At 44.4% G+C, this 24181-nt stretch overlaps 1 protein-coding gene across 1 annotated transcript in view; it reads right to left on the bottom strand.

The window, feature by feature from the left end:
* Positions 1–17623: 17623 nt before the first annotated feature.
* The window catches only part of LOC124795772 (outer dense fiber protein 3-like protein 2), a 47936-nt gene continuing 41378 nt past the window's right edge, over positions 17624–24181 (bottom strand). Inside the window, exon 4 of the mRNA XM_047259855.1 lies at positions 17624–17885. Coding sequence (XP_047115811.1) covers positions 17624–17885 — 262 coding nt within the window. The remainder of the gene's footprint in view (positions 17886–24181) is intronic.

Here is a 24181-nt window from a genome sequence, read left to right as displayed (position 1 = left end):
TTTCTTCTACTTTCAAAACAAACATAAAAACGTAGAAATACTAATTGTGGGAACATGTCAATCGTTATTTGGAGTACACCTATGGAACATACATTCATTAGCAAATATAGCTGAGTAGTTACACAGTGTCTCTGTTTTTGGCTATTAAAACATTTATGTAGTTATGTATTATGATTGAGATGTTCTTTTCCTACAATTTTAACTCGTATCTCTGTTTTAAAATTGTAGTAATAGATGCAAAAAGGAAATGAGTTTTCATACACTTCTAATTTTATGGCAACTTTTTTTTTTTTATTTTGGGTACTGAGAAAAACGGTGTGTTGCGTAACTGGCGGACCTCAAATCCCAAAAATTTTAACTGTAAACAGGGCCAATACAAGGACCTGCAAATCAAAATATGGATATTTATGGCAACTGTTGCAAATCCTTTCTGTTTTCTGTAACTTTTGTAGCATTTTTTTCTGAATCTCTTTTTTTGTTTTTAATGATTCTGTATTTATATTGTATTTAATATAATTATAATAAAATATTTTTCTTTCATTTTGTGTTTTTCCTTGTGAAAATTGTTATTGTTGAAATTATTACACTAACCTCTAACGCACGGCGTTCCGGGCGTGAAGGAGCGCCGGTTCCCGGCACGAATTCGCCCGGCGGATTTGTGTCCAGGTCCGGTGAGCCGGCCAGTCTGTGGATGGTTTTTAGGCGGTTTTCCATCTGCCTCGGCTAATGCGGGCTGGTTCCCCTTATTCCGCCTCAGTTACACTATGTCAGAGATTGCTGCGCAAACAAGTTCTCCACGTACGCGTACACCACCACTACTCTACCACGTAAACATAGGGGTTACACTCGTCTGGTGTGAGACGTTCCCTGGGGGGTCCACCGGGGGCCGAACCGCACAATAACCCTGGGTTCGGTGTGGGGCGGCGGAGAGGTGAAGTGGACTGCGGTAGTCGTGGTGGGGTTGCGGACCACTGCGGCTGCGGATAGGACGGAGCCTCTCCGTCGTGTCTAGGTCCCCGGTTAACATAACATAAAATAACCTCTAACGACGGAAACCCGATTGCCTCATAGCACTTACTTTGCAGAATTGCTGGTAGTTGACGCATTCCTCTGAAAGACGTTGCTACATACCCTGTAAAGAGACCAGCACTTAACAAATATCAGGCCCTGCTCTTTACAATGCCCGCCTCTGAGCGTTCAGTGCGTCTAGCTGCCATGCGAAAGACCCGGGTTCAATTCGCGGTACCGCCAGGAATATTTCCTTAGGGGAGGACTGGAAAGTGGTGCATTCATCCGCGTGAGGCTACCTGAAGAGAAATTGGAATGAGAAGTAGCAGTTCCAAGGTCTGAAAACCACACAACGACTCTCCTTTGCATATCCAAATGACGCCATCTGGCAGAGGATGATACGGCGACAGTTCGGCGTCGTCTGCTGCTCTGAGCGTGGTCGCCGCGTTGCTTTTTACGATTTACGGCGGATTTGCTATTAACTGCTTGGAGAGCAATTTTATAAATTTACCATCACCTCTTTGCTTAATGTTTTGGGTACTGGTGAGGATACATACAGTTGTTACTATCATTTTCTGTAGGTGAATTTCAAAATGAACCAGTCTTCAACCCGAAGACAGATGTAACGCCGCTCATTTGACGTGGTCCTAAGGAAGGTGATGCGCGCTTGTCTTTCTCCGACTCGGTCAGTCAGCTACAGAGGGACTTCGTGAAAAATTATACGATGCGTTCAAGTAAAACAAATACACAACATTGTTGTAGTGAAAGTCATAGTAAATACCAACCAACTATATCAGAAACTGAGGTCCCTGTTGTAAATCATTCATTTCGTCCCCAGCAGCCTTTTACATAAAAAACAACACAGTATCGAACAGCTGTGAAAGGATAGATCATATTTTTATCCGATGGAACATACATTCATTACCAAATATAGCTGAGTAGTTACACAGAGACTCTGTGGAAAACAGACTTGTGACCAAATACACTAACATTTGTGAAATTAAAAAAGTATAGCAGAGATTAGTTACATGACAAAACCTAAATGATTTGGATTACAGAATTTTACTCAATTCTGACACTGAGCATTCACTACGCAGTGACAGTTACTAGCTACAATCAGAGACACTGTTGACATAAAATCAAAGAGGGCATAAATATGTGCCTGGGGTATCTCCCTCCAAGTAGTTTGTATGAGAATCCACAATGCATCAACATTATTTGTTGAAAGTCAGTGACTCTCTATTGCCGAAACATACACCTTTCAGATGCGATATTTCTGTTTGGCCCATCCGTTAGAGTAGGTGGCGAAATTCTACTTGCGTTGTGGGGGTGCATATTCTATTTCTGGCACAATGAACACACAAACACAGAGAAAAACACGAACAGAGTGTGACAAGAATGTCGTGAAGCGATATTTTTGTATTCAGTATGCCGAAAGTCGATTGCATACTGTTACAATGCAGGCGACATTTCGCCACCTGGCCTCTGTGCTTCACCTAACAGAAATAACTCACCTAAAAGGTGTTCAGACAACGCTACAGAATCTAACGTATGGCCTCTTGAACATGTCGTGCTGTCGGAACGCTTCCTACCAAAGTATTAGCTGAAAAAAAGTTGATAAAAGAAGCGGCCAAATGTTTTGTGAAATGATTTATCTAAAAGTAAGATATAAAACAGATTAGAAAAATAAATGGTTCAAATGACTCTGAGCACTATGGGACTTAACATCTGAGGTCATCAGTCCCCTAGAACTTAGAACTACCTAAACCTAAGGACATCACACACATCCATGCCCGAGGCAGGATTCGAACCTGCGACCGTAGCGGTCGCGCGGCTCCAGACCGAAGCGCCTAGAACCGCTCGGCCACAGCGACCGGCGGAAAACATTAGAGAAACGTTTTGCGCGCCTTTGAATGTTGATAGAAATCATGAGCAGCAGATTGCGTATCGGTTGAGAATATCAAATTCAGTGTTTAGTCCACTAGTGGATATTTACTGTACATGTTTAGGAGCATGATGCAAAGGCAAGTTAAATGTTTCCCTAATCTATTTTATTTCTTACTTTTAGGCAAATCAGTTCACAAAACACTTGACCATTCTTTTTCCAAAATTTTTTTTTCAAGTTTTGTTCAGAAAGAATGGAATATAGCGTATTTTTGACACTTCATTTACGTAATGAGCTGCAGTAGTTCGTGACATTTTTCAATTTTGCCACAAATCACGAAGTTTTATTAATAATCCTAATTACAGTCTAATACCCCATCTTCCGTTAGGTTCTGACCTCTCGAACAAAACTTCTTCCTCTAATCAGTAATTAATGGTTTTTTAATTACTCTGGTTACTTTCAAGCAGTTTTATTTCAGTTATTTATTTACCGTATGGCAATACACATACAAAGTTTACAAAACTACTAAATGTCGACATTTAAACCTAGCTCTGCAGGATAAAATAACGCAAATGACAAAATATACAGATATCAATGTCCTTTAAGTATTTTGTCACACCACTGGTCGCTGTCATGGGATCTTCAACAGGACACCTGTAAGCACATGAGGGGCATGTTGATACAACATGAGCAAGTGTCTGTCGTTCCGCACCACATCCCAAGGTATTTTGGATTCATGTTGTGATAAAGTTTATCTCTCTCAAAATAAACATATGTGTTCCCATCTACTGGACAGGCAAAAACATCCAATTTCTGTTTTACTTGAGTTTTGGTGTAACTTACAATTACTGAAATATTGGCTTAAGATGTCCACATCAGAAGTTAGGATTTCTTCAGTTGTTTCAAAGGTTTTGTGTTGGGTGGCTATTGCCCAGTCGTCCGCTTAGCCAAACTTCTGGATTGGAATATCAGGTATATATAAATTAAACAAGAGAGGAGCAAGGACGGATCCCTGTGGTATCTTAACCATATATGTGTCTTTGTATGTGTATACATCAGGCACACGCGAAACTGCGTAAGGTTTCATGTATGTACGTAATTAAATTGTATACTGGAAAGGAGTAATGTAGCTCAGATGCACGCAGGGCAGTCTATGTCAACACCGTACATAGACTGTGTGATCAGGAAATACTGAAGTGGTAATACATTCTGTGAATTAAGTGCCGCGCGGTATGGCCGCGTGGTTTGAGGCGCCATGTCACGGATTGAGCGGCCCCTGCCGTCGGAGGTTCGAGTCTCCCGCAGGAATGTGTGTGTGTGTGTGTGTGTGTGTGTGTGTGTGTGTGTGTTTTGCTCTTAGCATAAGTTAGTTTACGTAGTGTGTAAGTCCAGGGACCGATGACCTCAGCAGTTTGGTCCCTTAGGAATTCATACACATTTGAACATTTTTTATGAATTAAGTATTACTTTGTGGAACAGTACACAGTACACAGAGCTTTAACAGTTGCAATAGTAATTTCAGAGGCAGGCCAATACGCAAATCGTGAACATTGTCAGGGTTACCAGTGGAAGGAGATTTATTATATGAATGTTATTCATAATAGTCCGACGCAGTACTTCCGAAGCACAACATACGAATGGAACGTGAAATGGGAGAAATGCTATTTATACCGAAAATACCAAAGTAAGGCGGCTTGCGCATTTTACATGTAGATGCAGATGCGCACCGTGCCAGAGACTTTATAACTCTGGAATCAAATGAAGATAGACAATGCCAACAACGTATTTGCAACATAAGGCTAGGAGATCGCGTATGTGGTGATGTCAATCAGTACACTTCAAAATATTCAGAGCGATGTTTTGGCATACGGCAGCTAGAAACTCTTGGTTTCATCGAAGCTACAGAACATGGCTGGCTTTTCTCGACGTAACTAGACAAAGGCCGCTACACTGAGAAGCTGATGTTTATTCCAAGGCCAGCTACGGATACATTTACAGGTCTCGGACCTCTGCCATTGTGGTTTTACTGCTATGTACGGATGATCTTCCTTGAGAACCCCGTTCTCTTGTAAACGTTAAATTTGTATCGTCACGCTTTGAAACGAAAGATTTCTCAAGGACGCCTCATCGTCAAGGTTCCCGCCACAGCAGGGCACAGAGGCCTCGTCCACGCAGTCACAATGCCCAGTACGTAACGAGCCCTTGACATCAAGGCACTGGACGGGCTGAACTGCACGCAATCACTGATGGGCTACGGGCTGGATTGTGAGCCGAAGTCTGTGAACGGCGAGTAGGGCCAGTGTTTGTTCGGTGCGCCGTAGTGTGTAGGCTAGTTTACATCGCCATCAACTTTTCCTCTTTTTGCTATCGTAGAAAATGAATGCAGAATATAAGGGAATACTTTCTTAGATGGCGCAGTCGAATGTGGGAGCGACCATGTCCGAGCCCCGAAATTCCACGAAATTGTTCAAATATTTTCAGGAACAGAATATGTGGTTTTGTTTTCAGTGACACTTTCACATTTACATGCTGGCGCTAATTTTCGGAAGGGTATATTAAAATGTCTTTGAAAGACAAAGAAAACGACGCACTGCGAAGGAATCTTCCGAATGGGACGAAAATCGGTAGATGTGATGTGCATGTACAGACGAACAAATGATAACAATTTCAGAAAAAAATAGGTGGTTTAAGAGGAAGAGCTTCACAAATTGGGCAAGTCAGTAACACGATGGTCCACCTCTGGCCCTTAAGTAAGCAGCTATTCGGCTTGGCATTCACTGTTAGCATTGTAGGATGTCCTTCTGGTGTATGTTGTGCCAAATTCTGTCCAATTGGCGCATTAGATCGTCAAAACCCCGTGGAGGACCCTTCCCATAAAGCTCTTAATTGTGGAGAGATCCGGCGACGTTGCTGGCCAAGGTTGGGTTTGGCATGCACGAAGACAAGCAGTAGAAACTCGCCATTTGTGTCTGAAATGTAAGCGCAGGATGGCTTGCCAGGAAGGGCAACAAAATGGTGCATAGAATAGGTGAAAGACTGCCGTCGACAACCAAAGGGGTCCCGCTACGGAAAGAAATGGTGCCCCAGACCATCACTCCTGGTTGTCGACCTGTATGGCGGGCGACAATCAAGTTCCTATTCCACCGCTGTCCGGGGCGGCTACACAGACATGCCACTCCTGTCCGGGGCATCTTCAGAAAAGTCTTCGTTAGTCGTCGGAACTCAGTTCGAAGCAGGGCTCATCACTGTAGACAATTCTTCTTCACTATTATTTAGAATGACTTAATAGTGTAGCAATACTGAGTCCGCCAAGAACGTTTCCCAATAAATCTGTGGAGCAGTACGCTCGTATAAGGGGTGGACAAAAATGTGGAAACAAAAACACGACACACTGCCATGCATAATAAGGTGTAGGAAAACCGTTGATATTCAAAACAGCTCCCAGTCGTCTCGGAATGGAAAAATACAGTCCCTGTGTAGCTTTCAAGGGAATCTTATAGCATTTTCCTGCAAAATACTGGCAAGTTCAGATAATGACTTCTGTCCAAAGTAGACCACAAAGACTCAATAATATTGACATCTGGTGACCGTGGTGGTCAGGGGAGATGCGAAAATTCATCCTCGCCCTTACAAAACCAGTCATGGAGAACGTGAACTGTGTGAACAAAGATCCTTTCGTCTCGGAACAGAAAATCACCATTGGGGGAACAAAGATAGCACCATGGGATACACCTGATCAGCCAGAATGGCTACAGTATCTTCTACAACAGAGTGACTACGGAACCCACACAATACTGCAATACGGCTGCCCAAATCATCGGCGAACCCCCCGCAGTGTTTTCAGTCTTGGGACGTAAGCTCAGCGGGAAGTTGCAAACTGTGTGAAGCAAGACTCATGCGTTCCTTCCGTTGCTCCACACCACGTTTCCCTCTTACCGGCATTTGCATCACTGGTGAGTGGTTTTGGAACTCCAGCTCGCCCTGGAATCCCCTGCTTCTAGAGCCCCTTTGTGTTGTTTCGGTAGTGTGACATTCAATGCCGCAGTCCGCCCCGGTAGCTGAATGGTATAGCGCTCGACAGCCGCCGACGCCGCCAGCAGCTGATCACGGACCTCATTTTGCCCGATGGTAGGGTCGTAATGACTCAGGCAGCGATTGCAGAAGCCTTTTCAGATTATTATCGCCGGTTTTACGAAGAGGTGACTACGGAGGAAGCGGACGATCACGGCATACTGCAGCACGTGTCGCACACCCTCGACAACGCAGCAGCGGCGTCGCTTTTAACTGGTCTTAAACGGAACGACATCAAGGACGCGCTTAACAAGGGAGCACTCAACAAGTCGCCCGGACCAGACGGACTGCCACTCGAGTTTTATCGGACTTCCCGCGATCTAATGATGCCCCGATGGATCACCATGTGCCAGGAACTGATGACCCCCGGTTTCCACATGCCACGTGGATTAATCGAAGGTATCCTCATACCGATACACAAGTCTTCCAGAGGTCGGAGGGTCGACGCCTACAGGCCAATTCCATTGCTAAACTCGGACTATAAAATCTTCGCCCGACTACTCGCCGGCCGCTGTAACGTCCCTTAGCAAAAGACATATTTTGTAGTAAAGAGAAAATATTGTGTATCATGTTTTGTTATTGTATGGAATTATGTATTTTTTTAATTATTATTTATTTTAGATAATATCTGTGTCGGCGAGTACTGAAACCGCACAGACGATAAATATCATACAAAGATGAAAAAATACCACTAGTATAAATAATACAGAACGAACATTAATTTCTCTGTCTTCTTCTTGGAGTTGTACGAGTAAGATAGCCTGTGACGTTGCAGTAAATGCTAATGTAGTCTTCTTTTGTCATGGTCAACAGATGTACGCCATTACGTAATCATTGTAAAAGGTGTGTATTAGTTAACATATTTGAATGTTTTGAATAGAGTTATTTAATGAAACCTTGCATTATTATTTCTAGTAGCTTGCTTGGTATATTATCCCATCCTTTTAAGAAATTTTCAGTTATTTAAATATTATCCGTGGTGCAGAGCTGCGCTACGAACGAACGAGCCGCTGCCGCGGCGCATTCAAACTGCATTAAAAGACATCGATCATACCGCAAAGAAGCGGGAAGGTAATAGTGAAATAAAATCATCTTTTTCAGCTTCCGGACTTGCAGAGCAGCGCGGCAGATTTTATGATGTGTTTTGCAGGTTGACGCGGGCTGCTGATAATATATTGCTCACAGTACAAAAAAGATAATTTACCTTCGTAACACAATAGGAATTTTGCTGTGCTTAGTTCTGGTCTGGCAAACCTTATAGTAAAAACGTATTTTTCTCCGACAATAGTCTCATGTTCTTGTGCTGGTCGTAGTAATTATTGGTGTTTTACTCTTAACAAAAATCCACTGCAAAATTTTGATGTTGAACAATCTTCGTGAACTGTAACATCAGTATTTCATAACAAAGTAATTTTCATTTTCAATAACGATAAAGTAGGGAAGATATGTTGACTTTTATAGTGAGTTACAGTAACGGAAAATGTTCCTTTAATAGAAAGCCAGATACAGAACAATAAGAATCCAATATATTCTGTTTTGTTGAAAATTAATGATTATAAAGAAATTCATGGCACAGCATTACTAAAAGGTATTTCGCGGCTCTTTTCGTATATGCGTTATTACGCGAGCAATGATAAAGCAAATAATAGAAAAGAGTTTTTACGAAAAGTGAAACAGACGCGAAACCGCACAAAGAAGGCTCTGCCAATACTCCTATCCCTCGAGCAAACGACAAGGGCGGAGTGACCAACATGCAAAGGGCAACCAGCGAATGCAGGGATTTAATAGCCATCGTCACATCCTGTCGCCTTCGAGCTGCTCTGATCTCCATTGATTTGGACCACGCCTTCGACAGAGTTCATCGCAAGTTCCTTCTGTCAGTTATGGCCTGCATGGGCTTCCCGCCTGACTTTCTCATCTTTCAGCGCCTTTTCCGTGGAGCTGCATCCCGTGTACTGGTGAATGGACGGATTGCGGGTCCTTTGCCGATCCGACGGTCAGTTCGCCAAGGGTGTCCATGATCCTTTACGCGATCGCACTAGAACCACTTGTCGGAGGGTTGAAAAACAGGCTCTTGGGCATGCCATTAAGGGATCACACCTTTCACTGCAGGATATATGCTGATGACCTATTACTTGCCCTGGTGAGGAGGTACGCTCGATGATACAATGGAACAATCGATACGGATTGTCAGTGGGCAGCCTCATGAATGTGGCCAAGTCGGCAGCGATGCCTATTGGGAGAGGTCTGCAGGAGGGCGCTTTAGCCCCACTCACACTAGTCAACAAGATCCGTTTCTTGGGCATAACATTTACACAGGATGTGCGCCGCACAGCTGCCATGAACTATAAATGATTACTACAGGCAATACGCACAGAAGTTCGCCAGAACCTACTTCGACGGATGGACATTCTAGAGCGTGTGGAGTACCTCAACCTTCACGTGGCGACTAAGATGATCCACATGTCTCAGGTTCTACCAATATCGACAGCGATGGCACACAGACTGCAAGCAGCGTTTGGATATTACCTTACCGCCGGACACCTATTCAAAGTCCACTACGAAACACGCACCCTCCCTCCGCGTGACGGTGGACTGGGACTTATAAATGTACGAACGAGAGCTACAGCGTTGTACTTGTGCACAATGCTGAAATTGTGGACCCATCAAGATGCTTCCCTTATAGGACGTCTGTTAGGGGAATTGCTGCCGGCGTCTCTTCTGCCACCTGTCACGATTACGTATTACCCTCACTCTCGCACCTCTCGGCATTTATTCTTGAGTTTAGTTACGTAGACCCAGACCTTACCAACATTCGCACTCCCAAGGCGAGCGATATTTACAGGTTGCTGCTAAGGTCCATCCCACGCAATGTGATTGAGAGGAAAAGAGCGGTCCAGAAGCCGTTCCTCCACACGCGGGTACGAGCCACGTGGTACCAGGTTGTGAACGGGAAAGTTGTAACACGACAAAGGCTGTATGCTATTGGGATGACGGATTCCACCCTTTACCCACGTTGCCACCTCGTGGATACTAACGAACACCGTTTCACATGTGGATCGGCGTTAGAGGTATGGCTGCTAGTGCAGAAGATCCTCGCCTGCTACCTACGTATCGCGCCTCGCACTATTGAGCCACGGCTCCTCCTTTGTCCAGAGGATACTTATTTCCCGCCTGCGAAGACACACGCTCTTACATGGTTTAAAAGCATGTCCATATACTACCTCTTTCGAGATGATGAGAAGATGGACCTTGATTACTGGCAATTTCTCCAGGACAGTCATAGCACACTTGAGTGTACACCCCGATACCGACAACTATTTGCGCAGTGTCTTCGATAACCCCCCTCACAGTTGGGGAGTACCGGGCAGAGAAAGACCGCCGCCATGAAGCTCCACACGCTGCGAAATGTTTATCAACTTGGAACATGGAATCTGTGCGCAGATGGGCCATGCACATGGAATGGAGTGCAAGATTTGCTTACATTTCTTTTTCTATTATCTATCATTTTACTATTAGTTTCAAATTCTATTTCATAGTTTTGAAGGTACTCTTGTTTTGTTATTGATATGGATGTAAACTCTAATTTTGCTTGTCGTAAGTGAAAGACGCCTTTTTCCTAACACAAAAAAGTGGTCTGAGCATAAAAAAAATTCCTTAGCACCCTGGCTACTGTGTTATAAGTCGCCAGTTCAAAGCCAAACGCTGGCAATTATTTGTTCCCTAAAATAAAAAAAATAAAAAAAATTAAAAATAAAAGAAAAGAAAGTGGCACGCAAGCGAGACTCCCGTCCATGCGACCCTGGTTCGAGACCGGTACACGCTACTTTTTTCCTTTTTTTTCAAATGCACATTGAATGTAAAATTTTGTTTCAATCCTTCGCGTTTTTTTAACCGGAAAAAATTGGTAGAGCACTTGCCCGCGAAAGGCAAAGGAAAAAAGTAAACAAAAAAGAAACAAAAAAAGAATAAAAAAAGGGTCAGCGTGGCGGATTGCCGTCCTACGGGCCCGGGTTCGATTCGCAGCTGGGTCGGAGATTTAAAAAAAAGAAGAAAAAACAAAAAAGAATAAAAATGGTTAGCGTGACGGACTGCCTTCTGAAGGGGTCCGGGTTCGATTCCCGCTGGGTTGGGGATTTTCTCCTCTCAGGGACTGGGTGTTGTGCTGTCTTCATCATCACGTCATCTCCATCCGGCGCGCAGGTCGCCCAGTGCGGCGTCGAATATAATAAGACTTGCACCTAGGCGGCCGGACCAGCCCCGTAAGGGGCCTACCGGCCAATGACGCCAAACGCTCATTTCCATTTTATTTTTTATTTTTTTTATTTTTTTTTTCAGCTGTCGTCAATTTTTTGTCAGAATCCTCTTCAATGACCGTCCGTCACGACCATTCAACACGTACTTTCACCCGTGTTCTGATTTAGCAGATAAAGTTTTCCCGCTTTCCGCGTATGCGGTATAAATCCTCGATACGGTGCAAGACCAAATCCTTGTTACGAAAGCACCCGTCATACCATTAACGAACAACCAACCGGCATATGATCGATTCACTTAGCTCTGACATAATCCACTAAGAGCTACACAGAACACTGTTCTTACCACGATTGACACTTCCGAGGTGTTGAGGAGATCGCAGAGGTACCGTTTGTGGTGAAATACGAGAGCACAACCTGCAGTTTTAGCTAGCATCTAGATCTACGTTCGAACATGCATTTATCGCAGGTGTTTCGATATTTTTATCGAAACCCTATATCTGTCTCGTGCACGGCACAGCGCCAATTGTGCGGCGATCTTGGCCCCATCCGCGAGTGTGATTTCATTCATTGCCACAGCCTGATAAACAAAGTAAGAGCGTACGGAATATCAGACCAGCTGTGTGGCTGGATCGAAGAGTTTTTAGCAAACAGAACACAGCATGTTGTTCTCGATGGAGAGACGTCTTGTAACGTTCCATGGCAAACTCGCACTATTAATAAACTAAAATTTAATTGTACCACATACGCCGCTATGAAGCAATTTGTATATACTGTAATTATTTAACAAAAATTATTATTTAATTTTGTGTAAAGGACATTCGTTATTATTGTAATATTTTCTGTAGTAATATTCTCGATGTATTTAGAATGGTAATATTTCTATACTCATAATGTAATTGCGAAATGGGTCAATATCTGCGCTAACAAAAATGTAAAATTCAGCCACAGAGGAAAATAATGTTGTAAGATTACAAAGAGATGTTAATGGTCAGCAGTAGTATAAAAACCACCACGTAGTGTGTATTCTTTGTCGTCTCCCTGTAGAGCTGAAAGTGAGAGCAAGCTGTGACCAAGCATTTTATGAATGGGTAGACTTCTTTTGTCTGTATCTAGATTTAGCCGCCATTAGAGGAGAAATTACAAACTAATGTAAGTTTAATTATTATTGTGGTCTAAATACACTATAATTTATCAAAAGTGTGTATTATTAATGGAAATTAGCTTACCCATGTCATCTATAATATTTGTTTAAAGAATTTTCAGCATTTTTAGCGGTGTTGCTGGGCTGTGCCGCGACCGAACGATTTGCAGCGGCGGCACATTTAAAAAACTGTCCCGCTGGGAAAAATTCACCACACCCGTAAATCGGGAGCAGATAAAAATTAGCAATGCATTTAAGAAAATGTTTTTCTTTTACAGCGATCCTGAGACTGACGGAATTTCTACATCTACATCTACATCTACATTGATACTCCGCAAGCCACCCAACGGTGTGTGGCGGAGGGCACTTTACGTGCCACTGTCATTACCTCCCTTTCCTGTTCCAGTCGCGTATGGTTCGCGGGAAGAACGACTGTCTGAAAGCCTCCGTGCGCGCTCTAATCTCTCTAATTTTACATTCGTGATCTCCTCGGGAAGTATAAGTAGGGGGAAGCAATATATTCGATACCTCATCCAGAAACGCACCCTCTCGAAACCTGGCGAGCAAGCTACACCGCGATGCAGAGCGCCTCTCTTGCAGAGTCTGCCACTTGAGTTTATTAAACATCTCCGTAACGCTATCACGGTTACCAAATAACCCAGTGACGAAACGCGCCGCTCTTCTTTGGATCTTCTCTATCTCCTCCGTCAACCCGACCTGGTACGGATCCCACACTGATGAGCAATACTCAAGTATAGGTCGAACGAGTGTTTTGTAAGCCACCTCCTTTGTTGATGGACTACATTTTCTAAGCACTCTCCCAATGAATCTCAACCTGGTACCCGCCTTTGTGCATTCATAGGCGGATAGTTAACGTTGAAATTTAACAGTTTTGGTTCTTTCAAATAACTTAAATGTATAGTGAAGTGTGTTTTATCAGTGATAATTAAACGTCGGCTTGGCAATATTTAACCATTTTCTGCTAATAGAGACAGTCTTGTGTTCCATAGCTAACGCCGGGAAAGAATTCAGTAAATATTTAAAAAAACCACTGCATTTAGAAAATGAGTGCCAAGGCCGAATTATATAAAGGATTTAATTCTCAACTAAACATTCTTAATCAGTTAATATGAATTCACGTAATTTTAAATGTACTTAATTCTGTGTAAACGAATTTTTATTACCACACGTAAATAAGAGGTCCTACAACAAAGTTCGTACGTACAGAAGGAAAGAAAGGCATAATTAACTAAAAACAAATATTTAAAGAAAAAAGGTAACTGTTGATGATGATTATTTTCTTTTTCTTTTTAATGAAATTTCATTAAAGTCTACAGAAGTTAAAGTAACCTCTGGCGTGACACAGGGGAGTGTTACGGGACCATTGATTTTCACAATATATATAATGACCTAGTAGATAGTGTCGGAAGTTCCATGCGGCATTTCGCGGATGATGCTGTAAAGTATACAGAGAAGTTGGAACATTAGAAAATTGCAGCGATATGCAGGAAGATCTGCAGTGGATAGGTACTTGGTGCAGGGAGTGGCAACTGACCCTTAATATAGACAAATGTAATGTATTGCGAATACATAGAAAGAAGGATCCTTTAGTGTATGATTATATGATAGCGGAACAAACACTGGTAGCAGTTTCTTCTGTAAAATATCTGGGAGTATGCGCACGGAACGATTTGAAGTGGAATGATCATATAAAATTAATTGTTGGTAAGGCGGGTGCCAGGTTGAGAGATTCATTGGGAGAGTCCTTAGGAAATGTAGTACATCAACAAAGGAGGTGGCTTACAAAACACTCGTTCGACCTATACTTGAGTATTGCTCATCAGTGTGGGATCCGTACCAGGTCGGGTTGACAGAGGAGATAGAGAAGATCCAAAGAAGAGCGGCGCGTTTCGTCACGGGGTAATTTGGTAAGCGTAATAGCGTTACAGAGGTGTTTAGCAAACTCAAGTGGCAGACTCTGCAAGAGAGGCGCTCTGCATCGCGGTGTAGCTTGCTGTCCAGGTTTCGAGAGGGTGCGTTTCTGGATGAGGTGTCAAATATATTGGTTCCCCTTATTTATACCTCCCGAGGAGATCACGAATGTAAAATTAGAGAGATTCGAGCGCGCAGGGAGGCTTCCGGCAGTCGTTCTTCCCGCGAACCATACGCGACTGGAACAGGAAAGGGAGGTAATGACAGTGGCACGTAAAGTGCCCTCCGCAACACACCCTTGAGTGACTTGCAGAGTATAAAAGTAGATGTAGACGTAGACACATCAACTGCGAAGCGCTATAACGGTACTTTGCGGGCAGGCGTGTCAATTGGCATCATATTAATTTAAATCGGGGAAGAATTAAAAAGGGGAAAGTAATACGAAACTTTAATAACTGCACAGTATTACTAAGAAGCAATATAATGAAAAGTAATAAAAAGCAAAGTAGCAAAGACCAAGCGGGACAGATAGATATAGGGGCGCGTTTGTTTTTTAATACATATAAAAGAACATGTAACAAATTATTGAGCTCTCTACCTTCAGTTATGGCGATCGGGCTAGTCGATGAAAAAGTGGTACGCGACTGCGAAATTCGTTAAGGAGATTATTTAAAGACTCTTCAAGCACGTTTAAAATACATTACGTGTGACGAAGTGATCAGAGAGGTTTATTGTCGGGTGAAGTGAAAATGATTTCGACAACGTAATTCGAACTTTGTGTTAGCTGGGAAAAATACTCTTGGGAAACTATTATGGTTGTGGAACCCACGAAAGTTGTACGCAACAGAAAGCTGTAGTCTACGTAATTCTGCATTTTATAAAATTGTGAAACGCGTATGCGCGGAACATTAAGAGAATCTTATCCTTGGACGGTTGCGGGGATAACTGATACAAACAACGCGCCAGCATAAAATTAGTTCGCTTATTAACTACCAGATATTAATTAATGGGAACTTAAAATACTAAAAACAGTGCATACACTGTTAAATTGAATCCTGTGTGTGAAAGACAATGACATCGAACATTTCGAGAGCGAAGAATAGACATTTAGGTGTCGAATTGATAGCCTGGGTCGTGTCGATATTTGGACATTATGTGACACGCGTTATTCAGAACACGATATCGACCATTCTAATACTGAAAAGAAGGATTGGATCATCACTTGCAATCCCGATTCATATTTCATATTTAGTTAGTGAATAGAAAAGTGCTAATAGACGAACTACATTTCAATTTTATCCACGATTTTGGCTTCATTACGTAGTCTTGACTACATGATAAACAATATCTGTGGAAGTTGTATAGAACGTATCGTCATAATATTTAGCCAACCAATATTGTGTGACACCAAAAAATGTATATGCATGAAATTGTTCTTACAGCGGATGTACAATGTGTCAGTGCGACGAACTACACTCCTGGAAATTGAAATAAGAACACCGTGAATTCATTGTCCCAGGAAGGGGAAACTTTATTGACACATTCCTGGGGTCAGATACATCACATGATCACACTGACAGAACCACAGGCACATAGGCACAGGCAACAGAGCATGCACAATGTCGGCACTAGTACAGTGTATATCCACCTTTCGCAGCAATGCAGGCTGCTATTCTCCCATGAAGACGATCGTAGAGATGCTGGATGTAGTCCTGTGGAACGGCTTGCCATGCCATTTCCACCTGGCGCCTCAGTTGGACCAGCGTTCGTGCTGGACGTGCAAACTGCGTGAGACGACGCTTCATCCAGTCCCAAACATGATCAATGGGGGACAGATCCGGAGATCTTGCTGGCCAGGGTAGTTGACTTACACCTTCTAGAGAACGTTGGGTGGCACGGGATACATGCGGACGTGCATTGTCCTGTCGGAACAGCAAGTTCCCTTGCCGGTCTAGGAATGGTAGAACGATGGGTTCGATGACGGTTTGGATGTACCGTGCACTATTCAGTGTCCCCTCGACGATCACCAGTGGTGTACGGCCAGTGTAGGAGATCGCTCCCCACACCATGATGCCGGGTGTTGGCCCTGTGTGCCTCGGTCGTATGCAGTCCTGATTGTGGCGCTCACCTGCACGGCGCCAAACACGCATACGACCATCATTGGCACCAAAGCAGAAGCGACTCTCATCGCTGAAGACGACACGTCTCCATTCGTCCCTCCATTCACGCCTGTCGCGACACCACTGGAGGCGGGCTGCACGATGTTGGGGCGTGAGCAGAAGACGGCCTAACGGTGTGCGGGACCGTAGCCCAGCTTCATGGAGACGGTTGCGAATGGTCCTCGCCGATACCCCAGGAGCAACAGTGTCCCTAATTTGCTGGGAAGTGGCGGTGCGGTCCCCTACGGCACTGCGTAGGATCCTACGGTCTTGGCGTGCATCCAGGTCGAAGGGCACGTGCACCTTCCGCCGACCACTGGTGACAACATCGATGTACTGTGGAGACCTCACGCCCCACGTGTTGAGCAATTCGGCGGTACGTCCACCCGGCCTCCCGCATGCCCACTATACGCCCTCGCTCAAAGTCCGTCAACTGCACATACGGTTCACGTCCACGCTGTCGCGGCATGCTACCAGTGTTAAAGACTACGATGGAGCTCCGTATGCCACGGCAAACTGGCTGACACTGACGGCGGCGGTGTACAAATGCTGCGCAGCTAGCGCCATTCGACGGCCAACACCGCGGTTCCTGGTGTGTCCGCTGTGCCGTGCGTGTGATCATTGCTTGTACAGCCCTCTCGCAGTGTCCGGAGCAAGTATGGTGGGTCTGACACACCGGTGTCAATGTGTTCTTTTTTCCATTTCCAGGAGTGTATATTGAGAAACTGAACATCCATTACGTACTTGCATCTTTATCTGCGAAAATGGTCCTTGTCGGTACATCAGCATAGAGTTCGAATAGAATCGCTGGAACATTGCAAACCATTCAGATTAATCGAACATCTAAATACGCATAATGCTAGTATCACCAGGATGTGTTCTTTCTCCTCACCCCCGTGGCAGTAATTGAATTAAGAGTCAGCCGGGAATAACATTTGAATCAATTGACGACCATTGAGCTAGCGTCACGAATTTTCAAACGTCCACTGCCATGTATGAAGGCGAGTGACACCACGAGTGCTAACGTGGATCGAGGGATGTCGTCGTGAACGTATTGAATGACACTGAGCGGTCACAGCGCGGAGGAAAGAACTTTTCACACGGTAAAAGTACTTTACTGATTTACTAGAGGGAGACGGGAAACATAAGGTGAAGTGAGGCGGCGCCGGCGTCAGGGGTTGTCCTCCCGCAGGAAGAAGGCCATGACGAGCGGGGAGTTGCGCTTCCGGAAGGAGAAGGCGGGCGTGTGTCGGCCCCAGGCGTAGCTTGGGTAGTAGGCGTCCGGGCCGGGGCGCGCAGACTGCGGCATGGGCGGGCGGCGGCCGCCCACCGCGGGCTTGGCCGCGCGACGCAGGTACACCTCGGGGGGAGGCGGCACGTAGCCCGCGGGGCCCGGACTCGACTCGTACAGCGGCTCCGTCAGCCAGCCGCGCCTGCGCATGGGCACAACGCTCATCCGCCACCGGCTCCTTACGGCACGGGACGCCAGCCACTGTGTCACACGCTACCGTTCGCCAAAAGCGCAGCGCCCACAAGCAGTGTTCCGAATCACTCCAAAATCGAAGGGTGTGGGGAATAGTGGAATCATAAAACTGATTAACGCTGACTCAGCAGCGTCCTCTTTTGTGCGACCAGACAGGACAGTGTTCTGCCACGCTCAGTCTGTGCGGAGACGTCAAATCAGCAAGGGGACTGCGGCTACTCGACATCACCGTTTTCTTCCAAGCAAGCTGGACAGAAATAAAAGAGGCAGACCCGGGGGCTCCAGATGGCCAAGCGCTTCCAAGAAAAAAATAGCATTTTTGCTTAAGGTGCGCAAGGTACGAGCCGTTTATCTAATACAATATAATATAATACAATATGCTAATTCAGGTGAGACAGGTTCGAAGTATTTACTGAAGCCCTCCCATTTGAAATACCCAGGTAAAGGAACCTCTTTTTCCATCAAAATCTTTCCTACCGACTATTATTTTCTTTTTAACAACATAGTGAAATTTGTTTTCCTTTACCAAAATTTACATTGTGTATCACTTTTTTTTCGACTAACAAAGCTGTTTTGTAAAACGGATAACTAACACCACTGAAAAAAATCTACATAAAAAGACGAAGATACTACACTTCTGGCCATTAAAATTGCTACACCACGAAGATAACGTGCTACAGACGCGAAATTTAACCGACAGGAAGAAGGTGCTCTGATATGCAAATGATTAGCTTTTCAGAGCATTCACACAAAGATGGCGCCGGTGGCGACACCTGCAACGTGCTGACATAACGAAAGTTTCCAACCGATTTCTCATACACAAGCAGCAGTTTGCCGACGTTGCCTGGTGAAACGTTGTTGTGATGCCTCGTGTAAGGAGGAGAAATGCGTACCATCACGTTTCCGACTTTGATAAAGGTCGGATTGTAGCCTATCGCGATTGCGGTTTATCGTATCGCGACATTGCTGCTCGCGTTGGTCGAGATCCAATGACTGTTAGTGTGGTGTCACCGCCAGACAACACACTTGCTAGAAGGTAGCCTTTAAATCGGCCGCGGTCCATTAGTATACGTCGGACCCGCGTGTTGCCACTATCCGTGATTGCAGACCGAGCGCCGCCACACGGCAGGTCTAGTCTAGAGAAACTCCCTAGCACTCGCCCCAGTTGGACAGCCGACTTTGCTAGCGATGGTTCACTGTCTACATACGCTCTCATTTGCCGAGACGACAGTTACGTCATTTGCTGCGACCTAGCAAGGCGCCATATTCAGTTACTGTTCTGAACAGATAATATTGTGAATCATGTACCGTCAAGAGCGACGTTCATCATTAATGGATTAAAGTTAGGTATCAAACTAATTACGTCCACTTTCTGAATTCTAATTCCTTGTCATGCTCCAGACCTCACGTCAATAGAGTCCTTCCCTCCTCATGCCAGCCTGCGTGAGCTAAAACGCGTTTATTTCGGCCTCCTCTTGTAACACGGAGTTGGCTCTTCTGCCAACACAACAGTTAGCACAATTTTGAATCGGTGGGTTCAGCAAGGTAATACGGAACGCCGTCCTGGATCCCAACGGCCTCGTATCACTAGCAGTCGAGATGACACGCATCTTATCCGCATGGCTGTAACGGATCGTGCAGCCACGTCTCGATCCCTGAGTCAACAGATGGGGACGTTTCCGAACACGAACAGTTCGACAACGTTTGCAGCACCATGGCGCCTGCGATGGTGTACTCAACGACGAACTTGGGTGCACGAATGGCAAAACGTCATTTTTTCGGATGAATCCAGTTTCTCTTTACAGCATCATAATGGTCGAATCCGTGTTTGGCGACATCGCGGTAAACGCGCATTGGAAGCGTGTATTCGTCATCGCTATACTGGCGTATCACCCGGCGCGATGGTATCGGGTGCCATTGGTTACATGTCTCGGTCACCTCTTGTTCGTATTGACGGCACTTTGAACAGTGGACGTTACATTTCAGATGTGTTACGACCCGTGGCTCTACCCTTCATTCGATCCCTGCGAAACCCTACATTTCAGCAAGATAATGCACGACCGCATGTTGCAGGTCCTGTACGGGCCTTTCTGGATACAGAAAATGTTCGACTGCAGCCCTGGCCAGCACATTCTCCAGATCCCTCACCAATTTAAAACGTCTGGTCAATAGTGACCGAGCAACTGGCTCGTCACAATACGCCAGTCACTACTCTTGATGAACTGTGGTATCGTGTTGAAGCTGCATGGGCAGCTGTACCTGTACTCGCCATCCAAGCTCTGTCTGACTCAATGCCCAGGCGTATCAAGGCCGTTATTAAGGTCTGAGGTGGTTGTTCTGGGTACTGATTTCTCAGGATCTATGCACCCAAATTGCGTGAAAATGTAATCACATGTCAGTTCTAGTATATTTGTTCAATGAATACTCGTTTATCATCTGCATTTCTTCTTGGTGTAGCAATTTTAATGGCCAGTAGTGTATTAACAACATGGTTAAATTTGTTTTCCTTTTCCAAAATTTATTTCATGTATTACATTTGTTTTTTTTAATTAATAAAGCTGTTTCGTGGAACAGAGAATAACTAACAGCATTGAGAGAAGCTATAGAAAAAGACGATGAACTAACCTCTGCAGGTTTGTTACTGGTTTTTAGTGACAAATAACTCACTATGATTACAAAGGCGGTGGGCCACTCTGTAACGTTAATAAAGAAACAAATAAATAAAAATGAGGCATTATGAGAATGGTCGCGGGTCGAGTGCGTTATGAGCCACTTATGTCTCCGGTAAACAGAGTGTTGTAGGCTCGAGTCCCTACACAGGAGCTTTTGTTTTAATTTTCAGTTTTTACGCCAGCTACACTGTAAATAAACCAAAATGTTCAATATAACCAGTTCCTTAATATTTTTATAAAAGGCATGAAATGGAAAGGCAAAGGTAAGTTTAGAGTAGTAAATAAATCTTCCGGTCGTTGTGGCCGAGCGGTTCTAGGTGCTTCAGTCCGGAACCGCGTTGCTGCTACGGTCTCAGGTTCGGATCCTGCCTCGGGCATGGATGTGTGTGATGTCCTTAGGTTAGGTTTTAGTAGTTCTAAGTCAAGGGGACTGATGACCTCAGATGTTAAGTCCCATATTCCTTAGAGTCAATAGAACCATTTGAAATAAATTTTCAAGAATTGATTGTACTTACAGCGTCCACGACAACTCTGCAAATAACTTTCCAACAAGGGATTGTAATTGCAGCGTACAGGAATTTCGCCCTTCCAGCAGCGTTAGGCGTGGTTTGCTGCATACCGTGCAATGAGTGACAACCTCTGATGAATTTAAGTGAAGTTTGTTTTCCTACAGAAACTTTAAAAATAATCCCATAACCGTAAAACTGAAGCGTTAGTAACATGTGTAAGATGCCTTGTTCTACGATGAATGAAACCCTAGGAGTGTAAATCATCAACAGTATAATAATAAAAGGGTCTAATTTTATGTACGAATTTGTCGTGTACTCCTTACAATCCTGTGCTGGAAATTTGATCGCTGAGTTCTCGTGGATGCTATAACTACATTTCTTGGCAATGGATTTGCTACCCCAAATTTTCCTCTGCCTCTCCTTTTCATGCCTTTCGTGTAAATATTAACAAATACAATATATTGAGAAATATTTATGTTTACTTTTCAATATATGTGACGTAAAAGTTGAAAATAAAAGAGCTTTTTGCATAGGGACTCGATCCCACGACCCTTTTTACTACCATACTGTACTTTTTCCGCTGTGCCAACCGCTGCCCGGAAACACAAATGGCTCATGCCTCCATCGATCCGCGCCAGAAATGCTATTTTTTCCTACACACTTAGCCATTTGGAGCTCCCACTTCCGTCATTTCCATAATCTCGCCAAGCCCTACACATGCCATAAATCGTGACGAAAGCGATTATGCTGAGAAGGCGCGGCCTCCTTATAAGTGAAAACGTTCAAGCGTGTGCCGGTATGATTCGTCGATAATCAGACGGCGCATTATCAGCACATGTGTTCGAACGGCACAGAGTGATTGGCGTTCGGGAAACGGGTTTGTCCTACCGCGACATTGTGGCACGTACAAGGCACACTGTCAACAACAGTGATGTGTGTGTGGAAACCGGGGCCAACGAAATATACGGGCCCCCCAACGAACTTGTGACGTCACCTTAGTAGGCTTTTCCGTCACACTTCGGGAAGGCTCGGCTGCGTGCAGGGCCCATGGGAAATCAATATTTAATTGAAAGGTACCGACCCAAGTCGCGCTATCAAGATCTACCATGCATTTAAACTCGCAATCAAGAATTGTTAAACTCGTTTGAAATAGTTATTCTCTCCTCACTCGAAATGATTGCTGGGATTTGTAAGACCTTCTCATAGCACGTTGTGTGACGATCGCGCCACAGGCTGCGGGATTTGGTAGAACCAGCGAATAGGAAAGGGTAGCTTGTATCAACGACCGGACGCTGGACAAGAGTGTGACCACACCTAGGATGGCAGCCATATGGAGTGATTGACAGAACAGCATCGTTCACAGTGCCGGCTCGAATTGCTGTGGATGTGGACATGCCTGCACCGACGATTCAACAGTCTGCTGAAGGCCATGCTTGTCATTAGGTCGGCTTCCATTGACAACAACTCGCCAGACTGCGATGGACACGTGAACGTCCTCGCCAACGTGTCCCACATCAGCTGGCCCTACAGTGACGGCGAACGTATTAAATTTTGCCGCGATGGAAGCAATCGGCTATACTGCATTGTTCAGCGGCATGGCGGACAAACGCCAAGTCTGATGGTTTGGGACACCCATTGCCTATAAGATAATATGATCTCATCTCCTACGTATTTAAGGCAATCTGATCAGCAACCAAGGCACTGTCCCTCTTGCAGGAAGCTCCATATGCCATATTTCAGCATTATAATATCCATCCAAGCGTGGTGAGGCAAGTGCATATCTTCTTCAAAGAACAGCACATTCCACAACTTCCTGGCTTGTACGCTCACCTGATCTGTTGCCCATCGAATATGTCTGGGATATGGTCGGTTCTTCTCTTCCTGTCTTCCTCCTTGACATGGCGTCTTCCACCGCACTGAATCCTCACCATCAGAGTGCATGTAGAGTTCTGTAATTATAATCACATGTATATTGTCTTGCCCCTAATCTGTGTAATAAATTTCTTTGTAATCATATGTCTCCCTCTTGGTGCTGTAGTTTTCACAAACAGTAGCGTATATCAGTTCCTGGCTGTGACCAGTGGCTAGTATTGATTGCTGTTGTGAACATCAGCGCTAGTTTTCAGAGGAAGAGAGCTATTTTCTAGACTGTAGATGATAATAATAACAGTATTAGTAATTGTTGTTACAATAGTAGTAGTAGTTTAATTGGTTCAAATGGCTCTGAGCACTATGGGACTTAACATCTATGGTCATCAGTCCCCTAGAACTTAGAACTACTTAAACCTAACTAACCTAAGGACACCACACACATCCATGCCCGAGGCAGGATTCGAACCTGCGACTGGAGTGGTCACGCGGTTCCAGACTGAAGCGCCTAGAGCCGCACGGTCACACCGGCCGGCAGTAGTTTAATTCATCTGTAGGTAACTTTTATAAGGATAGTGTATATGTCATGGTGTTAAAATCTAAGAACAACAAAAATAACACCGTTCATATACGTGGGCATTTATATATTCCAGAATTCGAATCAGGAACAGCTGCCAACATGAGTAACGTAGCAATAGATATCCTCGGAGTAGCGAAGCAAGTTATATTACTTAATACAAGCAAGTCTTCTGCTGGTCCAGACTATATAATAATTAGGTTCCTTTCATTGTATGCTGATGCAATAGCTCCATACTTAACAATCATATACAACCGTTCGCTTTACGAAAGATCCGACCCAAAGACTGGAAAGTTGCACAGGTCACATCAATATTCAAGAAAGGTAGTAGGAGTAATCCACTAAATTACAGGCCCATATCATTAACGTCGATATGCAGCAGGATTTCGGAACATATATTGTGTTCGAACATTATGGACTACCTCGAAGAAAACGGTCTATTGACAAACAGTCAACACGGATTTAGAAAACAACGTTCTTGTGAAACACAACTAGCTCATTACTCGCATGAAGTGATGAGTGCTATTGACGAGGGATTTCAAATTTATTCCATATTTCTGGATTTCTAGAAGGCTTTTGACACAGGACCACACAAGCTGCTTGTAGTGAAATTGCTTGC

The sequence above is a fragment of the Schistocerca piceifrons genome, chromosome 4, assembly GCF_021461385.2.
Source record: "Schistocerca piceifrons isolate TAMUIC-IGC-003096 chromosome 4, iqSchPice1.1, whole genome shotgun sequence".
Classification (NCBI taxonomy): Eukaryota; Metazoa; Arthropoda; class Insecta; order Orthoptera; family Acrididae; genus Schistocerca; species Schistocerca piceifrons.
Note: the sequence above shows the minus strand (reverse complement) of the source record. Positions and strands in the feature narration are given on the sequence as shown.